At 30.6% G+C, this 16,753-nt stretch overlaps 8 protein-coding genes across 8 annotated transcripts; 3 read left to right on the top strand and 5 right to left on the bottom strand.

The window, feature by feature from the left end:
• Window positions 1-238: 238 nt before the first annotated feature.
• On the top strand, window positions 239-1,943 carry BX664DRAFT_256396 (hexokinase-domain-containing protein; the record flags this gene model as incomplete). The annotated part of the gene is made up of 4 exons (XM_051540459.1): window positions 239-422; window positions 492-916; window positions 1,032-1,125; window positions 1,207-1,943. 4 exons carry the CDS (start codon window positions 239-241, stop codon window positions 1,941-1,943), a joined length of 1,440 nt encoding a protein of 479 aa, XP_051404778.1.
• A 217-nt stretch (window positions 1,944-2,160) lies between these two features.
• Window positions 2,161-2,825, top strand: BX664DRAFT_320649 (cytochrome c oxidase assembly protein COX16-domain-containing protein). Its single transcript, XM_051543162.1, has 3 exons — window positions 2,161-2,378; window positions 2,445-2,513; window positions 2,598-2,825. The coding sequence occupies exons 1-3, from the start codon at window positions 2,190-2,192 to the stop codon at window positions 2,667-2,669; spliced, it is 330 nt and encodes a 109-aa protein (XP_051404779.1). The 5' UTR covers window positions 2,161-2,189; the 3' UTR covers window positions 2,670-2,825.
• On the bottom strand, window positions 2,823-4,303 carry BX664DRAFT_320652 (thioredoxin-like protein). The gene is made up of 4 exons (XM_051543163.1): window positions 3,994-4,303; window positions 3,831-3,905; window positions 3,513-3,752; window positions 2,823-3,448 (listed from the first exon to the last, which is right to left on the bottom strand). The coding sequence occupies exons 1-4, from the start codon at window positions 4,162-4,164 to the stop codon at window positions 2,915-2,917; spliced, it is 1,020 nt and encodes a 339-aa protein (XP_051404780.1). The 5' UTR covers window positions 4,165-4,303; the 3' UTR covers window positions 2,823-2,914.
• Window positions 4,304-4,507: 204 nt separating this feature from the next.
• BX664DRAFT_320654 (uncharacterized protein) lies at window positions 4,508-4,996 on the bottom strand. Its single transcript, XM_051543164.1, has one exon. It carries the CDS (start codon window positions 4,964-4,966, stop codon window positions 4,574-4,576), a length of 393 nt encoding a protein of 130 aa, XP_051404781.1. The 5' UTR covers window positions 4,967-4,996; the 3' UTR covers window positions 4,508-4,573.
• A 453-nt stretch (window positions 4,997-5,449) lies between these two features.
• Window positions 5,450-6,638, bottom strand: BX664DRAFT_377238 (CYTH-like domain-containing protein). Its single transcript, XM_051548760.1, has 5 exons — window positions 6,469-6,638; window positions 6,314-6,389; window positions 6,026-6,249; window positions 5,867-5,972; window positions 5,450-5,801 (listed from the first exon to the last, which is right to left on the bottom strand). Exons 1-5 carry the CDS (start codon window positions 6,574-6,576, stop codon window positions 5,527-5,529), a joined length of 789 nt encoding a protein of 262 aa, XP_051404782.1. The 5' UTR covers window positions 6,577-6,638; the 3' UTR covers window positions 5,450-5,526.
• Window positions 6,639-6,739: 101 nt separating this feature from the next.
• On the bottom strand, window positions 6,740-8,569 carry BX664DRAFT_320660 (GTP-binding protein rhoA). The gene is made up of 8 exons (XM_051543165.1): window positions 8,482-8,569; window positions 8,327-8,378; window positions 7,967-8,010; window positions 7,750-7,837; window positions 7,559-7,668; window positions 7,357-7,491; window positions 7,253-7,294; window positions 6,740-7,138 (listed from the first exon to the last, which is right to left on the bottom strand). Exons 2-8 carry the CDS (start codon window positions 8,376-8,378, stop codon window positions 7,025-7,027), a joined length of 585 nt encoding a protein of 194 aa, XP_051404783.1. The 5' UTR covers window positions 8,482-8,569; the 3' UTR covers window positions 6,740-7,024.
• Window positions 8,570-8,633: 64 nt separating this feature from the next.
• BX664DRAFT_320661 (Peroxin-3) lies at window positions 8,634-11,012 on the bottom strand. Its single transcript, XM_051543166.1, has 7 exons — window positions 10,760-11,012; window positions 10,131-10,699; window positions 9,770-10,058; window positions 9,601-9,702; window positions 9,391-9,534; window positions 9,068-9,296; window positions 8,634-8,893 (listed from the first exon to the last, which is right to left on the bottom strand). Exons 1-7 carry the CDS (start codon window positions 10,921-10,923, stop codon window positions 8,810-8,812), a joined length of 1,581 nt encoding a protein of 526 aa, XP_051404784.1. The 5' UTR covers window positions 10,924-11,012; the 3' UTR covers window positions 8,634-8,809.
• A 2,162-nt stretch (window positions 11,013-13,174) lies between these two features.
• Window positions 13,175-15,385, top strand: BX664DRAFT_354673 (Cupredoxin). The gene is made up of 3 exons (XM_051547754.1): window positions 13,175-14,802; window positions 14,890-15,098; window positions 15,152-15,385. The coding sequence occupies exons 1-3, from the start codon at window positions 13,209-13,211 to the stop codon at window positions 15,260-15,262; spliced, it is 1,914 nt and encodes a 637-aa protein (XP_051404785.1). The 5' UTR covers window positions 13,175-13,208; the 3' UTR covers window positions 15,263-15,385.
• The last annotated feature ends 1,368 nt before the right edge of the window (window positions 15,386-16,753 follow it).

Genomic DNA, 16,753 nt, shown 5'->3' on the forward strand with positions numbered 1-16,753 from the left:
CACTCTAACTAAATAATCGGTGTAACTTTTAATGGCTAATATCCAAAATAGGCAAGCCCTGCTTGACTTGGGAGTACTGAATTTTTCAAATATAAATATCGAAAGTTTTTTCCCTGGTATCTTTTTTTTTCCCCTCTTTTTTTTTCCCAGTTTGATTCTGTTTTTGTACTTGTATATAAATCTAATTATTCTTTTTTTTTGAATCATGTCACCTTCCAAAGCTTTTATTCCCACAAATATGGGTTCTAATCAATCTTCTTATTGTTATCATCAATCCAACAAGTTTCAAGGTACTTCTGAACAATTACAAGCCATAGAACAAATTCAATCCGAATTTCAAATCACTACTGATCATATGCATGCTATTGTGGATCAATTTATAAAAGAAATGCAAAAAGGATTAGATCATCATGGTGCTACTGGTAAAAAATAGTATTTTATTTTATTTTAGTGACTTTTTTTTTCTGACTTTTTTTTTTAAAAATATATAGTGGCGATGATTCCTAGTTTTGTCAGTGGTCGTCCTACAGGGGAAGAAAAAGGTAAATATTTGGCATTGGATTTGGGAGGTACCAATTTACGCGTATGTCAAGTGGAATTATTGGGTCAAGGCAAATATCATCTTCATCAACAAAAATATGTAGTATCAGATCAACTGAAGACTGGTGATATGCGACATTTATGTGATTTCATTGCCGATTGTGTGGATGATTTCATCAGTGAACATGGTGATCCTCATGAAAAGGTGGATATGGGTTATACTTTTTCATTTCCTATCTGGCAAACTTCCATCAATAGTGGTGAATTAAAACAATGGACAAAAGGTTTTGCTTGTGCTAATGCGGTTGGTACGGATCCTGCTGTTTTATTACAAGATGCTTTCCATCGTAAAAATTTATTGGTCAATATTGCTGCTGTAAGTCTTTTTTATCATGATGAGGGAAATCTCCGAGAGAGAGTATTTTACTTCTTTTGGAAAGCAGAGCCTTGAATGGGAATTAAAAGAGAATATTTTTTTTTTTTTTGGGTAGATTGTGAATGATACAGTGGGAACATTGATGGCACATGCTTATCGTCATCCTGAAACGACCATGGGTGTAATTTTAGGCACAGGTTCCAATACATGTAAGGATAATTTTTTTTTTTTGTCTAAATTGTTATACTCAATCTTTTTTTCTTTTTTTTTTTTTTTTTTGATGATTGTAGGTTATTATGAAGATATCTCCCGAATTACTAAATTTGAAGCTGACAATAACAAAATACTATCCAATGAAATGGTAGTGAATATGGAATGGGGAGCATTTGATTGTGAAAGACGCATTCTACCATTCACAATGTATGATAACAAGTTGAACCGAGAATCTGTCAATATCAATGAACAATTATTTGAAAAGATGATCAGTGGCATGTATTTGGCAGAAATAGCACGTAATTGTATGCTTCATTGGATTGATCGATTGGTTCTATTTGGTGGACAATCATCACCTGAACTCAATATGCAATGGCGATTTGAAACAGCATACATGTCTACTATTCATGGTGATCATTCTCCAAATTTGACAGCAACAAAACATGTTCTTGAAGATATTATGGATATGCCTGCTGGATCAACCACATTGGCAGATCGACAATTGGTACAGGCTATTTGTATAGCGGTGGGTCAACGTTCTGCTCGATTGGCAGCTTGTGGATTGGCGGGTATCATAAAACACAAGAAGATGATAAATGATGATGATGATGATAAGAAGAATGATTGTTTGATTGCTATTGATGGATCTTTGTTTGAATTTTATCCTGAATATGAAGCAAATATGATGAGTGCTTTGGTGGACCTGTTTGGAGAAAAAATACGTCATCGTGTACGTTTTGAACTATCAAGGGATGGATCTGGTTTAGGTGCTTCAGTGATTGCTATGATGGCTTCCAAGATGGCAAAACAATAGCAACTTTTTTTTTATTTATTTATCACATGTAGAACTCCTTCATTATCAAACAAATGTATTATCTTTTTTTAGATCCAATAATATATATATTTAATAAACTCTTTTGCAGGTCATCATCATTTCTTTTTTTTTTGTTCAGCGGTATTTCAAAAAACTGTCATACTTGTCATATACTTTCTCTTTGTTTTCTTTCTTTTTTCTTTTTTTCTTTTTCTTTTTTTTTTTTCGCTCTTACTTTTTGCAAGTATGCCTACTTTTTCATCAAAACCATTTCAACATAGACCCAACCAAGTATCATCAGCAGTACAGAAAATCAAGAAACATCCATTTGTACTTTTTGGTCTTCCTTTTATAGCTGTAATAGTAGGTGGATCCTTTGGTTTAGCACAATTGACACAAACTCGATATGACCATCGTGACTTACGACATCGAAAGGTAATAATAAAAAAGAAAAACCTTATATATTTATATTAAAACATCACTTTTTTTTTTAATTGATAGGTTGCGAAGGAGGAGGCACTAGGGATGGACAAAAACCGACGTCCTTTAAGTATACAAGAAGAATATTTCGTAAGTCATACTATAAAGTGAATATGAAACATGGACTATTTAATTGACTATTTTGTTCTTCTTTATAATAATACTATTATACAGCGATTACAAGCTAAAACAGAAGAAGATTGGGAACAAGTACGGGTAAAACGGCCACCTGGTGTTGACGAATGATATATATATATATATATATATATAAGCACGCATCCATACCTATATTCAGACTTTTCATCTTCAAGCACATACATACATACATACTTCTTTCTGATACATTTTTTGATTTCCTCTTATTCGTAATAGATAAAAAAAAAACGTAAACAAACTATAGACATTTTGTAAATAAACTTTTATTTATTGTACTTTATTCAGCTGTTTTTTTTTTTTTTGATAACATGATAAACCTAATAGTATGATAAAAACTAAGCAGTCAATACTTGGTCAAATTCACCACTTTCTATCATATCCTTGACAATATCCAAACCACCCAATAATTCACCCTTGTAGAATAACATAGGAAAAGTAGGCCAGTCCACATGAGTCTTGAGTCCTTGTCTGACTTCATCGTCGGATAAAATATTGAAATAACCATATTTGATATGTCGATCATTTAGTATGGCCACCATTTGTCGAGAAAACCCACATTGAGGTTCTTGAGGAGTACCTTTGATAAATACCATCACAGGTTGTTTTTCAATAAGATCTTGTAATCGGACAGCCAGACTCTTTTCTTTGGGTAACATGGAAGCAAATTCACCTGAGGCCACTAATTCTTTAATGATATCCAATCCACCAATCAATTCACCATCGATATAGACTTGAGGAAAAGTGGGCCAATCTGAATATACTTTGAGACCTTGACGTACATCTTCATCCGCAAGAATATTGAATGAACTATATTTGACTTTTTGTTCCCCTAAAAGGTCAACCAACGTACGAGAAAATCCACATCGAGGCTATAAAAAATAAAATAAAAGTTAGAGTTATCAAAATTCTTCTCTTATATAGATAAATACATACTTGTTGAGGTGTGCCTTTAATAAAGATCATTACTGGAGCACTGTTGATCAATGTCTTTAAACGTGTATTCAAGTCTTTGGATTTGTTATTGTTGTTATTACTACTGTTACTATTGTTGTTTCCGTTTTCCAATGAAGTAGTGTTGCTAAACTTGTTCAAAATCCCCTTTGCATGTTTCGTCACAGCGTTGGATAATTCCGCTGCTTTAGCTCCTTCCACTCGATCCACAATTTTGTCACCCTAACATATATAAATTATTATTATTATTATTTTAGTAATGAAAAACCAATTGATCTTTTTTTTTTTCAAACTAATTACCTTCAAAATAATAAAAGTTGGCACAGCAGAGATTTCATATTGTTCTGAAATATCAGGGAAGTTTTCCGCTTCAATCTATTCAAAACATAAAATAATAATAATAATAAACATGAATAAGAAAAGAAAAAAAAACAATAAAATAGTTAGAGAATATTCTTTATACCTTTAAGAATTGGATAGCAGAGAACTTGCCAGCAAGTTCAGTAAAGACATCGTTCATTTGTTGACAAGGTTCAGCCCATGAAGCCCAAAAGTTGAGAGCAAGAACAGCATCCTTCTTAGAACAAAGGTCAGTAAATTGTTGATCACTAGTGATATCTAATAGATTAGTCATCTTTTTGAGAAAAAAAAAAAAGGTGAAAGAGATAATAAAAAAAGGGGGAAAAGAAAAAAAGAATCAGATTATATCAGAAAACAAAAAAAAAAAAAAATGCTCTTCATCCGACAAATTCTCTGAACCAATCATCCTTCAAGCACGCCACTTAACTCTGAGATCAAACCCAAACATTCATCAAAAATCACTTATCATTCAATAGATAAAAAAAAAAAAAAAAAAAAAAAAAGAAATCAATCATAAAAAGGGAAATCAATTAAATACATATATAATATATATAAAGATTCTAGTATTCTTTTTTTTTATTATTATTATTTCAATAGGAATGATGTGAGATAGTTACTAAAAAAAAAAAAAAAAAAAAGGTATTCAACAACAACAACAACAACAAAAAGAAAAAGATTTTTGCCTATGATCGACCATCACTACCACCTCGACCACGACCACCACGAGTATTTCCACGATAGTTCATCCCTCCACGACCAGTACCACCACGACCGCCGTTTTCTCGGCCACGTCCACGTCCTCGTCCACCCATTTGTCGTTGTCGTGTTTCTTCTTCCTTGACCATATCCACAATTTCTTCTGGTACGTTAAGATATTTGATTGTATTGCCTCGGATATAACATTCTGGTAATCGCCAAAACCGATCGCCATCAGGTGATGTCTGGATCACTTCACGTAAAGTCAAATTCATCCAATTATCACAATTCACTAAATGTCCATTGAAGGTTTCTCCATTCTTTAATTCTACAAGCATAGGATGACCTGCCGCAGTATGTAATAATGATAAAGGTAACATGATATTTGTCGAGGAGGAGTAAGATTAAAATAAGGAAAAGAAAAAAAGAAGCAAAAAAAAAAAAAAAAAAAAAAAAAAGAAAAAAAGGTGGCCCCCCAAAAACCACGTCATGGTGGTGACCGGAGCTATAAAAAACGCTTACCAGTAATCTCCCAACCAAATTTTTTCTTTTTTTTCATGCTAATGGAGTTTCAGTACTCAAGTGGACTTGGTGATCGATCTCTACAATAAGGTTCTTACTCTACATCTTCATCATATTAATCCAGTTCATTGTGGGCTAGGTGTCAATGCTGAAAAAGTCAAAAAAAAAACCTTTGAATAATTTGGGACCCTTTTACAACTTGTGATTAGGATATCTTCTTCTCAATGTATCATCAGTAATAATAATAAATATAATATATATATATAAATATGTATGCTAGTTCTTGTTGCTATTTATACAAAATGAAATGATATTCATTTCAAAATGAGCCTAATGAGGATGATAATAATAATAATAATATGGTTTTTATTTTTTTGTAAATGCATGTAAAACATAAGATCTAACTGACTAAAAAGGATTACATCATTTTGGCATGTTTTGATAAGATCCTAATATTGTTGACAAAGCGTTCTATAGAGAGAGTAAATGAGGAAGGTTCCTTTCGATCCAATTTGAGTTTTTCAATTTGTAAAAGTTCAGCGTCCATAAATTCCAATTCCAATTCATGTCGTACTTCCATATCATTTGTTTGACCTCCTTTCACTTGAGTTAAATCAAAATTCAAACCGCCATGTTGATATGATAATCGATCCTTATTACGTTCAAATATGTATGGAGATTCAGGCATAGATTCTAAATAAATAAATAAAATAAGATATAAGAATTGGATTATTTTCCAAAAGATGATAATAACTTGCGTGGAATTTCAAGATTGATAGATATTCTATAATCCAAAGGTTGTGTCGGTGAATGGATATTCAAATCTTCCAATCGTACTTTTTCAATGATTCCATCAGGTACAATCTATATAATAATATGAATTAAAAAAAAATAAAAAAGAACTTTTTTTTTTTTACCTTTCCTGTTTGTTGATCTATAGTAACTCTACATTTTTTTCTTCCTCCCATATCATGAAATCTATCAGTTTCACGCGTATGTCGATATTTGATTCTTTCACCTTTATAATCCTTTGCTTGTGACTTGTTGACTAAATCATTAAACATATTATTATAATATTTATGTTGTTGTAAAGGCATATTGGATTCAAATCGTATTTGACGTGACATATGTTGAGGTATCACTTTAATGATAATAAATAAAAAAAAAGGTTAAATCTATCTTTATTATATATATATATATTTTACCTGTTTCCGTTTCACAGTCCAAAAAAAGTCGTTCGTTAGTATGTTTATCTATAAAGACACCAAGTTTAGCTTCAATCTATATTAAAAACAAAAAATAGTTTAATAAATAAATAATAAATATCATTTTATTGATTATTTCTTTTTTGATATTTTACTTCAACATATTGTTGACCACAGTATTTAGTAATAAAGTCATGAATCACTTTGGTAATATCGTCCATGGGTCGAAAGTTGAAAATAGAAGGTTCTTTATAAATAGCCATGGTTTTTTCTGTGCGTTGTCTCTTATCATTGGTGTTATCATTCGTTTGATCCTCTAAATGATCTATACTTCGTTTATTATTTGATTCCATTTTTTTAAAAAAAAAAAAAAAAGATAAAAGAGAAAATTATCAAAAAATAAAAAAAAACGAGTATTACCGACAACGGAGTCCCAAACAAGATAAGCTGTAGTTTTTTTTTATTACTTCAAAAGTCAAGAAAACAATATAAAAAAAAAAATACGAATGGGAGAAAAAGGAAAAAAGGGGGATTGGTGTGATTTGATATTTCCAATATATCTGTTTTGTGTATGTGTGTTTATGTGTGAATATGTGTTGTGTGAATAAAAGTAAAAAAAAAAAAAAAAATATATAATAATAATAAAAAGAAGGAAGAGGGGAGGATCTTTTTTCCAAAAAAAAAAATAATTAAAAAGTCCTATTTTCCTTTTTACAACACAGTGCAACCACCACTCTTCTTCTTCTTCTTGTGAACCATCAAAGCAGCTCTTGTAGCATGTTCAAATACTTCGCGAACACCTTCACCAGTCTTTGCAGAACATTCCTATAAACAGTAATAAAAAAAAAAAAAAAGAGAGAGAAAATCAATGATGATGATGAGCTTCCTTTTTGGGATAATTCGCCAAGCTCTTCAAACCCAAAAACCCGTTTTACTTACCAAGTACTTGTAGGCATTGATACGTTGAGCCACAGAGGAACCCTAAAAAAAAAAAAAAGGAAAAAAAAATGAGATATTCTTAAAAAAAAAAAAAAAAAACTTACTTCTTCAAAGGAGACAGGTCGTTGAGAATTTCGTCGAAGTTCTTCAATAGTAGCAGGTTCGTTTCTTAAATCCTTCTTACAACCAACAAGTACGATAGGTAAACCTTGACAGAAATGAAGGACTTCAGAAATCCACTATTGATTGATAATAATAATAAATATAAATATAAAATCAATTCATATATTATTATTGTTATTTTACCTTTTCTTGAACATTTTCCAATGAATCTGGTGAATCCACAGCAAAACAGATTAAGATAACATGAGAATCAGGATATGAAAGAGGTCGAAGTCGATCATAATCTTCTTGGCCTATTATTAAAATAAAATGATTAATATATTATTTTATCTTGATCTATTTTTTTTTATTATTATTATGATTATTATTCTTACCTGCTGTATCCCATAATGCTAATTCCACGTGCTTGCCATCGACTTCAACATCAGCCACATAGTTTTCAAAAACGGTGGGAACATAGAACTATATATATATATATAGATCATTAAAAAAAAAAGGATTTGAGGAGGAGGGGAGAATAATAATAATTTCCCAATTCATTCTTTTTTTTTGGGTCTAAAAAGGAGCTTAAGCATATGGTTACAAACTTACTTCAGGGAAGGTACCCTTTGAAAAGACAATCAATAAACAAGTCTATAATAATAATAATAATAATAATAATAATATTGAAGTTAATAATAATAATAATAATAAAATAATAATAATATAATAAAAATAATATAATTTACCCTATTTGATAAAGTCAAATGATGATGATGATGATAATAATAATAAAATATATTATGAGTTCATAATATATATATATATATATATATATATTGTTTGTTTGCTTCTATTAAGAACTTACTCTATTAAAAAAAAAGAAAGAAAGAAAGAAAGAAAAAAAAAAAGAAAAAAAGAAAAAGAAATGAACATATTGTTTATAATAAAAGATAATAAAAGAAAACTTACTTCCACAAGCACCATCACCAACAATGACGAGTTTTCTTCTGATTTCAGCCATCTATTAATACAATAAATAAATAAATAAAAAGAATTATTATTATTTAAGAAAAAAAAAGGTTAATATATATATATAAAGGGAAAAAAAAAAGAATATTTCTTACATTTTTTTATTTCTTTTTTGAAGAGATGTAAATGTATAGAAGAAAAAAAAAAAAGAGAGAGAGAGAAAAGAAAAAGGAAAAAGAGAACGGGAAACGTGTGCGAAATTTTTTTTGAGCAACCCAAAAAAATAAATAAATTGACGCACCGCCTATAATAACCAGATGGAGTTCGTCATCATCATCATCATCGTTATTATTATTTAATTATTATTGAAAGTATACATCTTCTTCTTCTTCTTCTTCTTCTTCAAATAGTTTAATAATAATAATAATAAGAATCATAATAAGAATCATAAAGAAATCTAAACTAAATATAAATAATAACTAGTTAAGAAGAACTTGTCACTTCTTGTCCATATTGAGTATATATCATGGCTGAGAATGCTTGTAATTCCTTAAGATAAGCAAATCCCTATAAAAATCAATTCAATAAAAAAAAAAAATCAGTTCAATCAAGTCTATATATATCATTATAATATATCTTCCGCTTCTCCTCTTCCCTCCTTTTTTTTTTTTTTTTGATTTTTTTGATTTTTGACTTTTTCCACCCCACTCTTTTCCCCCCACCCTTGTTCGGAATGCTTACATTCAAGTATTCATTGCCAGCTATGACCAAATGAGCTTGTCGACTAATGGCTGGTAATAAGTTAGCTAAAGTCATTTTTTTGATCTCAATCGAATCATTCGTCAATTCTTGAATACGTTGTACTGAAGAATCAAGAGGACTAGGTAATAAAACCTTTCCAAATGCATTATGATCAAAAATACTATAAACTTCTTCTAAGCAGCAAGAAAACACCGTAATAAAATCAGGGCTTAAAAATTCAAATTAAAAAAAAAATCAAATCAAATCAAATTAGTCAAATGAATCAAATGGATAAGATTATAATTCCTGGTTTTTTTTTTTACCTATCAATAAAATCTTTAGTTTCATCTAATAATTGACGTAAAGTAACAGTAGATTCATTGGTATCATCCATTCCTGAAAATCCAGTCTCTCTTAAAAGTTCCAATTCTTCTTCATGCGTATCGGGTAACATCCATGATCTAAAACTATATATATATATATATATATATAAAGAAAGTTAACATTATTATTAAATAAATTCTTATATTTACCTAAAGGGAGTATATCCATCATCTTCGTATTCAATGTTCTTCCGGAGTTTTTGAATGATTTCTTCAGTACCATCATAAGTAAGGATACTCTTCAAAGGTATACTATATTCATCCAAAACAATATAAATTAGATATAATTCAAAAAAAAAAATTATTATATATATTATACCTTCCAACCACTTGTTCAACACCATCTTTCACCCTTTCAGCACATTTTCTCCAACCACGATGTAATAACCACCAACTAGCGCTAAGGAACATACGTTCAGTTAATGGATCCAAAAAGCCATTTTCCGGTTGATCATTATCATCATGTTGTAATCGAATAGTAGGTTCACTTTTATTCAAAACAGAGACTGACCAAACATAAGTAAATCGTCCAAGTAAATTGAGCTGAATATGTGTCAACATAGTTAATAATGTTACTGAATAAATCGTAGTTAATGTTCTTGTGAAACCTATAGGATAAAATGTGAATAAGCAAACCTTTCAAATATATATATATATATATATATATATATATTACTTACTTGTCACTTTGATATCTTCCCATAATAGATACTTGGCTTTCTTGTCTAACAGTCCTTCAGGTATAACTTCTTCATCATCATCATCATCTTCTTCTTCATTACCTTGATCTTGATCCACCACTACCATAGAAGAAGATCCAGTTCCAGTTGTATAAACAGAGTCAGAGATACTACCAACACTCATATCCAATGGTTTTTTCAATGCATCGTCTTCTTCTGAAGTAGTTTCCTTAATGTCTTCCGAGGTTTTAGCCGGTTGTGAAGTTTCTTCGACTACTGTTGATGGTGTTTCTGTTGTTGTTTGTTTTGCTTCTTCTTCTTCTGTTATTGTCACTGCTTCCAACTGTGCAACCATCCTAGCTTCCTTCTCTTCTTGTCGTTGTTGTTTTCGTAAGGCACGATCTTGTTTCTTTTTTAATTCCAACTTTTCTAGTTTGCGAGATTCTTGTAATTTGGTCCAAGATGCTTCCACATTCATTTCATACAAGATTTGATCACCAAGAGTAGGTAATAAAGCCAACACAGTAAATACACAATCGTTTTGATTTTGCTGAAATCGACGTTTCAAACTATTTTTTAAAAAAAGAAAAGTTAGTTATTTCTTCTAAATTGTTCTAATGATTTCTTACTTTTCTTTAGCTAAACGTTCACTGGTTGATTTTTCTTGATATTCCTTTATTTTGTTGGTGGCATAACGACCGGCTAAATAAGTACCACCTGCAAGCGTGGCAGTGACAATAAGACCTCGTCGATGTCTCTTTGTAAAATCTTTCAACGAAGTCAATAGAGTCATTCTTCAATAAATAGAGACAAAATAACTGGATAAAGAGGAGAAGAATATCAAATAAATGATGAAGAATACTTATTATTAAAAAAAAAAAAAAAAAAGAAAAGGAAAAGGAAGAAGGGAGATTCTTTGAAAGACTCATTAAACTCTTTTTTTTTTTCCACACAGTCGATAACTTTCAAGCTCAGAGTAATATTCATGTGTCAGCTACAATTTTTTTTTTTTGACCAAGGGGTCCTCTCCCTCTCTCTCTCTCTCTCTCATTCCAGATTTGTCTAAAGTTCGCTTGGAACTCAATTGAATTCCTTTTTTTTTTTTTATTATAATTATTTTATTTTGTCATTCAGATCTTCCTAATTTGGATATCTTTGATTGAAAGCTTGTATATGACTTTAATAAACATAAAAAAAAAATGTTGGGCAATTCATTTCAGTTTAATGAATTATACAGTAATTGATTGTTGTTATCTAAAGTCACATAGTAACGTTTGAATGATAGATTATATTTCATGATAACATCACAATTCTTGGTTAATACGCACGATATTGTCTACAAGTAATATCAAGTAATATAAAAATATATAAAAAAAAAAAAAAAAGACGAAGAGATAAATGATCAAAGTATGTATATTATGGTAACAAGTTTTACCTGAAGTTGTGGAAGTATGATGATGATAGTGACACAAGAAATGACTTTGGAGGCTTAAATTTGAGATTTGATCCGTTGTCTTTCTCTAACAATACAATAGTAGTAATAGCGTCCGTTAATAGTTCTATCTCTCTCTCTCTCTCTTTTATTATGATAATAGAAATGGTAACAAAAGAGTTAGATCTTTTTCTATTTATTTATTTATTTAAAAGAGGACCGTGGTATACAATATAACAGTAATACCAAAATGAAAAATAATGATGTGATCTATTTCAAGAATATAAATAATGAGCCAAAATCGTCTCAACCGTCTATTTGACAAAAGCCGGTGGTAACTTGATGGCTGAAAAAACGTATTATTGGAAACAAAAAAGTTAAACATAGTAGCAAAATTTTATTTGTTTCCCTTTTCCAGTACAGATTTGCAAAGTCTTCATGACCTGAGAATATCCAGATCAGATGATGCTGAACTGGTTGCGCCTCGTTTCAAAGATTTTTCTCTGCCAAATTACAATTATCAAATTTCATCTCTATTATAACGGAGTGCTCCACGTGTTTCTTTTTTTTTTTGCCGATCCAAACAGTGTTTTTTTTTTTTTTTTTTTTTTTTTTTTTTTTTTTTTTTTTTTTTTTTTTTTTTTTTTGCTAAACATGTCACAAAAGAAGGAAGAGTAACTCATATTATTATTATTATTATTTTATTCGTGTATTTATGAAACAATCGCATTGACTTTTATCAGCATGACGATGATCATGATAGTCAGTCCCAAAATATGGAAACAAATCTTCATTTCATATCAAATTATATTCATTCAATCAACTAACGAAAGTGAATGATGATTTTGAAGAACTGGCTGCGAGGCAAGTTGCAGATTTGTTTGCTTATGATGAGCTGTTTACAAACTTACTTCCGCCTCCGATCGTTCATCCACTTCTTTCATTCCTCTTCCCTCGTCTCCTGCATACGTGTATAATGACTAAATCAAACGTAGAGACCGTCAACTTTCTATATCTCTCTTTTTCTTTCATTGTCCCTCTAAACCCCCCCCCTCTATTTTAGTTTATATTTTGATCCCCTTGCTGTAAACTCACAGACCTTTAGATGAAGGTTATATTAAGATGGATGATCACTCTTTGTTTTTTTTTTTTTTTTTTTTACTATAATTAGAATATCGAGAAGTACTGATTTAAGAAAATAGAGTAAAGAGAGTCAAGAAATAAAAAAGGCACAAAAGATTGTTTTGATTTTGATTCTTTTTCATTGGGCTTAGGAAACAAAAAAAAAAAAAAAAAAAAAAAAAGGATTGATATAGATCGAAAGGAGGTAAATTAAATAAACAGATACCACGGACAAACCACATGAGACATCAGCTTATATAGAAGCACTACCGGTTTGTTTTGCTATACGGCTGTCAGAAATCACTGAGTACTGATGATAATATTTTTGTTCTTTTTGTTATTGTTATTGTTGATAATTGATCAACATAAATAATTGGACAGAAATGCGCAAAAAGCTAAGTTTTTTTTTTTTTTGAATGTTTGTTTTCAGATATAAAAAGCAGCAAAAGGTTAAAAAAAAAGTACTATTTCAATTCTTTTTCATTTTTTTTTTTTTTTTACATCTTACTTCATTTATTGATTATATGATGATGATGATGATGATGAGGGTATACATCTTATTGATTTTCCTTATAGACATGATGATAACCCTAGTGGAAGGCAAGTTACGTACATTTGAATTGAATATTGGCGAAGGGGATTTAAATCCTGATTGTGGTAAACAAGTCAGTCGAGTGATGCTAGTGAATGGTCAATATCCAGGTCCTCCTTTACGAGCTACAATGAATGATGACATACATATAATTGTACGCAATATTGGCACAAGAGAATCGACAACAGTACATTACCATGGTATTCTTCAAATTGGTACTACTGAATCTGATGGTATGCCTAACGTTACACAAGCAGCGATCCCCCCTGGTGGCGAATATCATCAACGATTCCAACTTATTGATCAAGTCGGTACTTACTTTTATCATGCTCATGTCGGTCTCCAAGATGAAAGTATACAAGGTCCTTTTATTATCTATCCCAGTGATGATGCTTGGCCTCCCGAAGCACTTCATGACAACAGCTTCACTGATAATAATAAGGACGTAGAGGAAGCATCATCGCCGTTAAAGGATGGTCCTTATGAATATGATGATGAAAGAATTATCCAATTATCGGAATGGTGGGCAGAAAGTGCTGAAAGTCGATTGGCTTACTATTTAGGGAACTACTATAAAGGATTTGTTGCTGCTGATCAATACCTGATTAATGGTCGAGGTGGAAAATTGAAAGGGATATCTCATCATGACAACAACAAAAGACATGATAATGATGATGACGATGATGACGATGATGATGAAGATTCAGATAGTAATGGTGATGATGATGATGATGATCAATGTCCCGGTTTAGCTGCTATTGATGTCAAGCATGGCAAGGTCTATCGATTTCGTGTGATTGGCGCTCTTACTTTTGCCTCTGTAGGTTTTTCCATTGCTGAACATAATATGACGGTGATCGAAGTGGATGGCAATTTAATCCAACCTTTTGAAACCACTTACTTGGAAGTATCCTCTGGTCAACGATTTTCTGTCTTAGTCAAAGCGAATCAAGCTCCTGGCACCTCTTATAATATTGCAACAAAACCTTATTGGATTACTAATACAACAACGTCTGGTCATGCTATTATGAATTATGTTGGTGGATCATCAGGTGATAGGACTCGTACAGATTTGATTCGCAATTGTCCACCAGCATTTGCACGTACAACATTACAGAAAGCAAGTAATCCTACTAAACCATATTTTCCTAAACAGTTCAATCAATGGTTTTTCCCTGATATGGAACCTCTTGAACCCAAAAAACATGACTTCAGTACTGCTCCCGATCGTACTATTGTGTTGATGCCCAAGGAACATATCATGAAAGACAATACTACTCGATGGTTGATCAATAACCATCCTCCTCCAGAATGGCAAGTTCCAATCATCGATGAATTGCGTCTCCATGTTGAAGAAGGTCTCCCACTTTCTCGACGTGCTATGAATAACACTGCTATGCAAATGAATCGTGATGGTACCTGGGATGGTTATGATGATTCTTTACAAACCTATCCTATCCAACATAATGAAATCATTGATGTGGTCATCCATACAACTACTTTGATCAATCATGGTATTTGCGCAAGTAAGTAATATTAATAATAATAATAATAGAAAAAAATTTTCTTTATGTTGATTTATTGATTTGCCTTCTTTAAAAAAAAAAAAAAAGGTCATCCCTGGCATTCGCATGGATTTCAACATTATCCTATTGCTGATGGTGGTGGTGAATATGATCATGAACAAGACAAAGATATTCGAACTTATTTACATCCTATACCTAGAGATACCACCTTGGTTTATCCTGTTGATGTCAAAAACAAAGGAAAAGAACAAAAACATGGTGTTCCTTGTGGTTGGACGAAAATACGGATTTTTGCTGTAAGTTGACCAAATATATAGATATATAAATATTCATTTTCTTTTTTCAATAGACAAATCCTGGATTATGGGCTTTCCATTGTCATATTACTGGCCATATGCTTCAAGGTATGATAATTGTAATGGATATGGCTACAGATCAAATCGCTGCTCTTCAACAATAGCATGCATGTTCTTTATTTTGTTTTTTTATTTTATAAAGTATTCTTGTATAAACAAAACACACATAAAAAAAATCAAACTATATATAGTATTGTTAAACTGTAAATAAATAACCTAATCTGGTTACTCTTGTTTTTCTTTTTCTTTTTTTTTTTTTTTTTTTTGATTAACCTCAAAAATAAAAAGGAATCAGATGGGGATATAGACTTAGTATTTGATTCAGATATAGTTTTATCATATATAAAAAAACGAATGATGATTAGTAAAAAAAGTTACTTTTCCCAGTATAATTTGGTATCCCAAATGTATAGAATGATCATTGTTTTTATATAAACATTACATATACATAAATGGATAGAAATATGTAGCCGTCTGCATACGAATGCTATGCTAAATGCTGCTCACGGAGTTCAAAGTGAGATTAACTCTTCTTTTTTTTTTGCCTTCTTATTTCTTCCATTGTTACATTACTGTTTACCTATTTTATTTGGAAATAAAGAAAATCAATTATGTCTTATATTTATTGATCTACAAGTTTCTTCTCATATGCAACTACTTTTGTCTAGAATTGTATCTGATTTGAAAACTGGATTTATAACAGGATTCAAACTGGATGAAATATTTGTAACAGATTAGATATTAGATATGATGAAAACTGATTAGTGACAAAAAGTAAATTATGCAAAAAGTATCTTTTGGTCTCATCCGGCTCTCTCTTTTTTTTTTTTTTTTTTTTTTGTAATTGGTAGTTAGTATTAGTTTTTATCTAGTGATTACTTTTTTTTTCTTTTTTTTTAGTGTACCATGTCTTTACATTCTTCTCTAATAAATCCTATTTCATTTTTTTATGTTTCTATATTAATAGGATTCATTATTAAGATCCATGATCCATTATCATACCATATTGTCCATCATTCATCATTCACCAGTTTGTTATAAAAGGTATATTATTGCAAATTATCAAAGTAATTATCGTGATCCATCATTATGTTGATGTGCTTATCTTGTTATTCGTTGCCCGATTCTATTTCCAAAAGAGACTACCATTATTCTCATTCACTGTATATAAGCTAGATCATCCTTATCACCAAAATTGAAGTTGAAACTGTTGAATAATAAGAGGGAAAAAAAAGTAAAGATAATACTATAGAACATAATAGATTTTATTGATTTTAATCATTCGGTTGTAAAAAAAAAAAAAAAAAAAAAAAAAAAAAAAAGATAACTACTGTCCATTTCCTTGAAGCTGGCTATATTGAAATATAAAATAGAAGTTGAGTCAATAGACGTTAGAATAATCTATAATGATGATGGTGATCCTTCCAGCTTACCTAAACCTGTTGTCATAAGCAAAACTGTAGAAATCCAAGTCGCCAATCTTGACTAGTATAAACTTCATATTCATCCATATGCACCACTTGACTCAACATTTTGCCATTCTTGAATTCAGACTAATAATTCATAATATCAATTGTTTCTTTACAATAATAATA

This window comes from Halteromyces radiatus (assembly GCF_025201355.1).
Source record: "Halteromyces radiatus strain CBS 162.75 chromosome Unknown BX664scaffold_1, whole genome shotgun sequence".
In the NCBI taxonomy this organism is placed as follows: Eukaryota; Fungi; Mucoromycota; class Mucoromycetes; order Mucorales; family Cunninghamellaceae; genus Halteromyces; species Halteromyces radiatus.

Bases quoted from the DNA above. Each gene is read 5' to 3' on its own strand.
- BX664DRAFT_320654 (XM_051543164.1), bottom strand. From the start codon at position 4,966: ATGTTACCTTTATCATTATTACATACTGCGGCAGGTCATCCTATGCTT.
- BX664DRAFT_377238 (XM_051548760.1), bottom strand. From the start codon at position 6,576: ATGGCTATTTATAAAGAACCTTCTATTTTCAACTTTCGACCCATGGAC. The intron at 5,973-6,025 runs GTAAAAAAAAAA...ATTATTATATAG, and splicing joins TAGATCAACAAACAGGAAAG to ATTGTACCTGATGGAATCAT. The intron at 5,802-5,866 runs GCAAGTTATTAT...TTATTTATTTAG, and splicing joins TATCAATCTTGAAATTCCAC to AATCTATGCCTGAATCTCCA.
- BX664DRAFT_320661 (XM_051543166.1), bottom strand. From the start codon at position 10,923: ATGACTCTATTGACTTCGTTGAAAGATTTTACAAAGAGACATCGACGA. The intron at 9,535-9,600 runs GTAAATATAAGA...ATATATATATAG, and splicing joins GATGGATATACTCCCTTTAG to TTTTAGATCATGGATGTTAC. The intron at 9,297-9,390 runs GTAAAAAAAAAA...TGAATTTTTAAG, and splicing joins ACTAAAGATTTTATTGATAG to CCCTGATTTTATTACGGTGT.
- BX664DRAFT_320649 (XM_051543162.1), top strand. From the start codon at position 2,190: ATGCCTACTTTTTCATCAAAACCATTTCAACATAGACCCAACCAAGTA. The intron at 2,379-2,444 runs GTAATAATAAAA...TTTAATTGATAG, and splicing joins GTGACTTACGACATCGAAAG to GTTGCGAAGGAGGAGGCACT. The intron at 2,514-2,597 runs GTAAGTCATACT...ACTATTATACAG, and splicing joins GTATACAAGAAGAATATTTC to CGATTACAAGCTAAAACAGA.
- BX664DRAFT_354673 (XM_051547754.1), top strand. From the start codon at position 13,209: ATGATGATGATGATGATGATGAGGGTATACATCTTATTGATTTTCCTT. The intron at 14,803-14,889 runs GTAAGTAATATT...AAAAAAAAAAAG, and splicing joins CAATCATGGTATTTGCGCAA to GTCATCCCTGGCATTCGCAT. The intron at 15,099-15,151 runs GTAAGTTGACCA...TTTTTTCAATAG, and splicing joins CGAAAATACGGATTTTTGCT to ACAAATCCTGGATTATGGGC.
- BX664DRAFT_320660 (XM_051543165.1), bottom strand. From the start codon at position 8,378: ATGGCTGAAATCAGAAGAAAACTCGTCATTGTTGGTGATGGTGCTTGT. The intron at 7,492-7,558 runs GTAAAATAACAA...ATCAATCAATAG, and splicing joins TGGAAAATGTTCAAGAAAAG to TGGATTTCTGAAGTCCTTCA. The intron at 7,139-7,252 runs GTAAGTAAAACG...TACTGTTTATAG, and splicing joins TCAATGCCTACAAGTACTTG to GAATGTTCTGCAAAGACTGG.
- BX664DRAFT_320652 (XM_051543163.1), bottom strand. From the start codon at position 4,164: ATGACTAATCTATTAGATATCACTAGTGATCAACAATTTACTGACCTT. The intron at 3,906-3,993 runs GTATAAAGAATA...TGTTTTGAATAG, and splicing joins CTGCTATCCAATTCTTAAAG to ATTGAAGCGGAAAACTTCCC. The intron at 3,449-3,512 runs GTATGTATTTAT...TATTTTTTATAG, and splicing joins TTAAAGGCACACCTCAACAA to CCTCGATGTGGATTTTCTCG.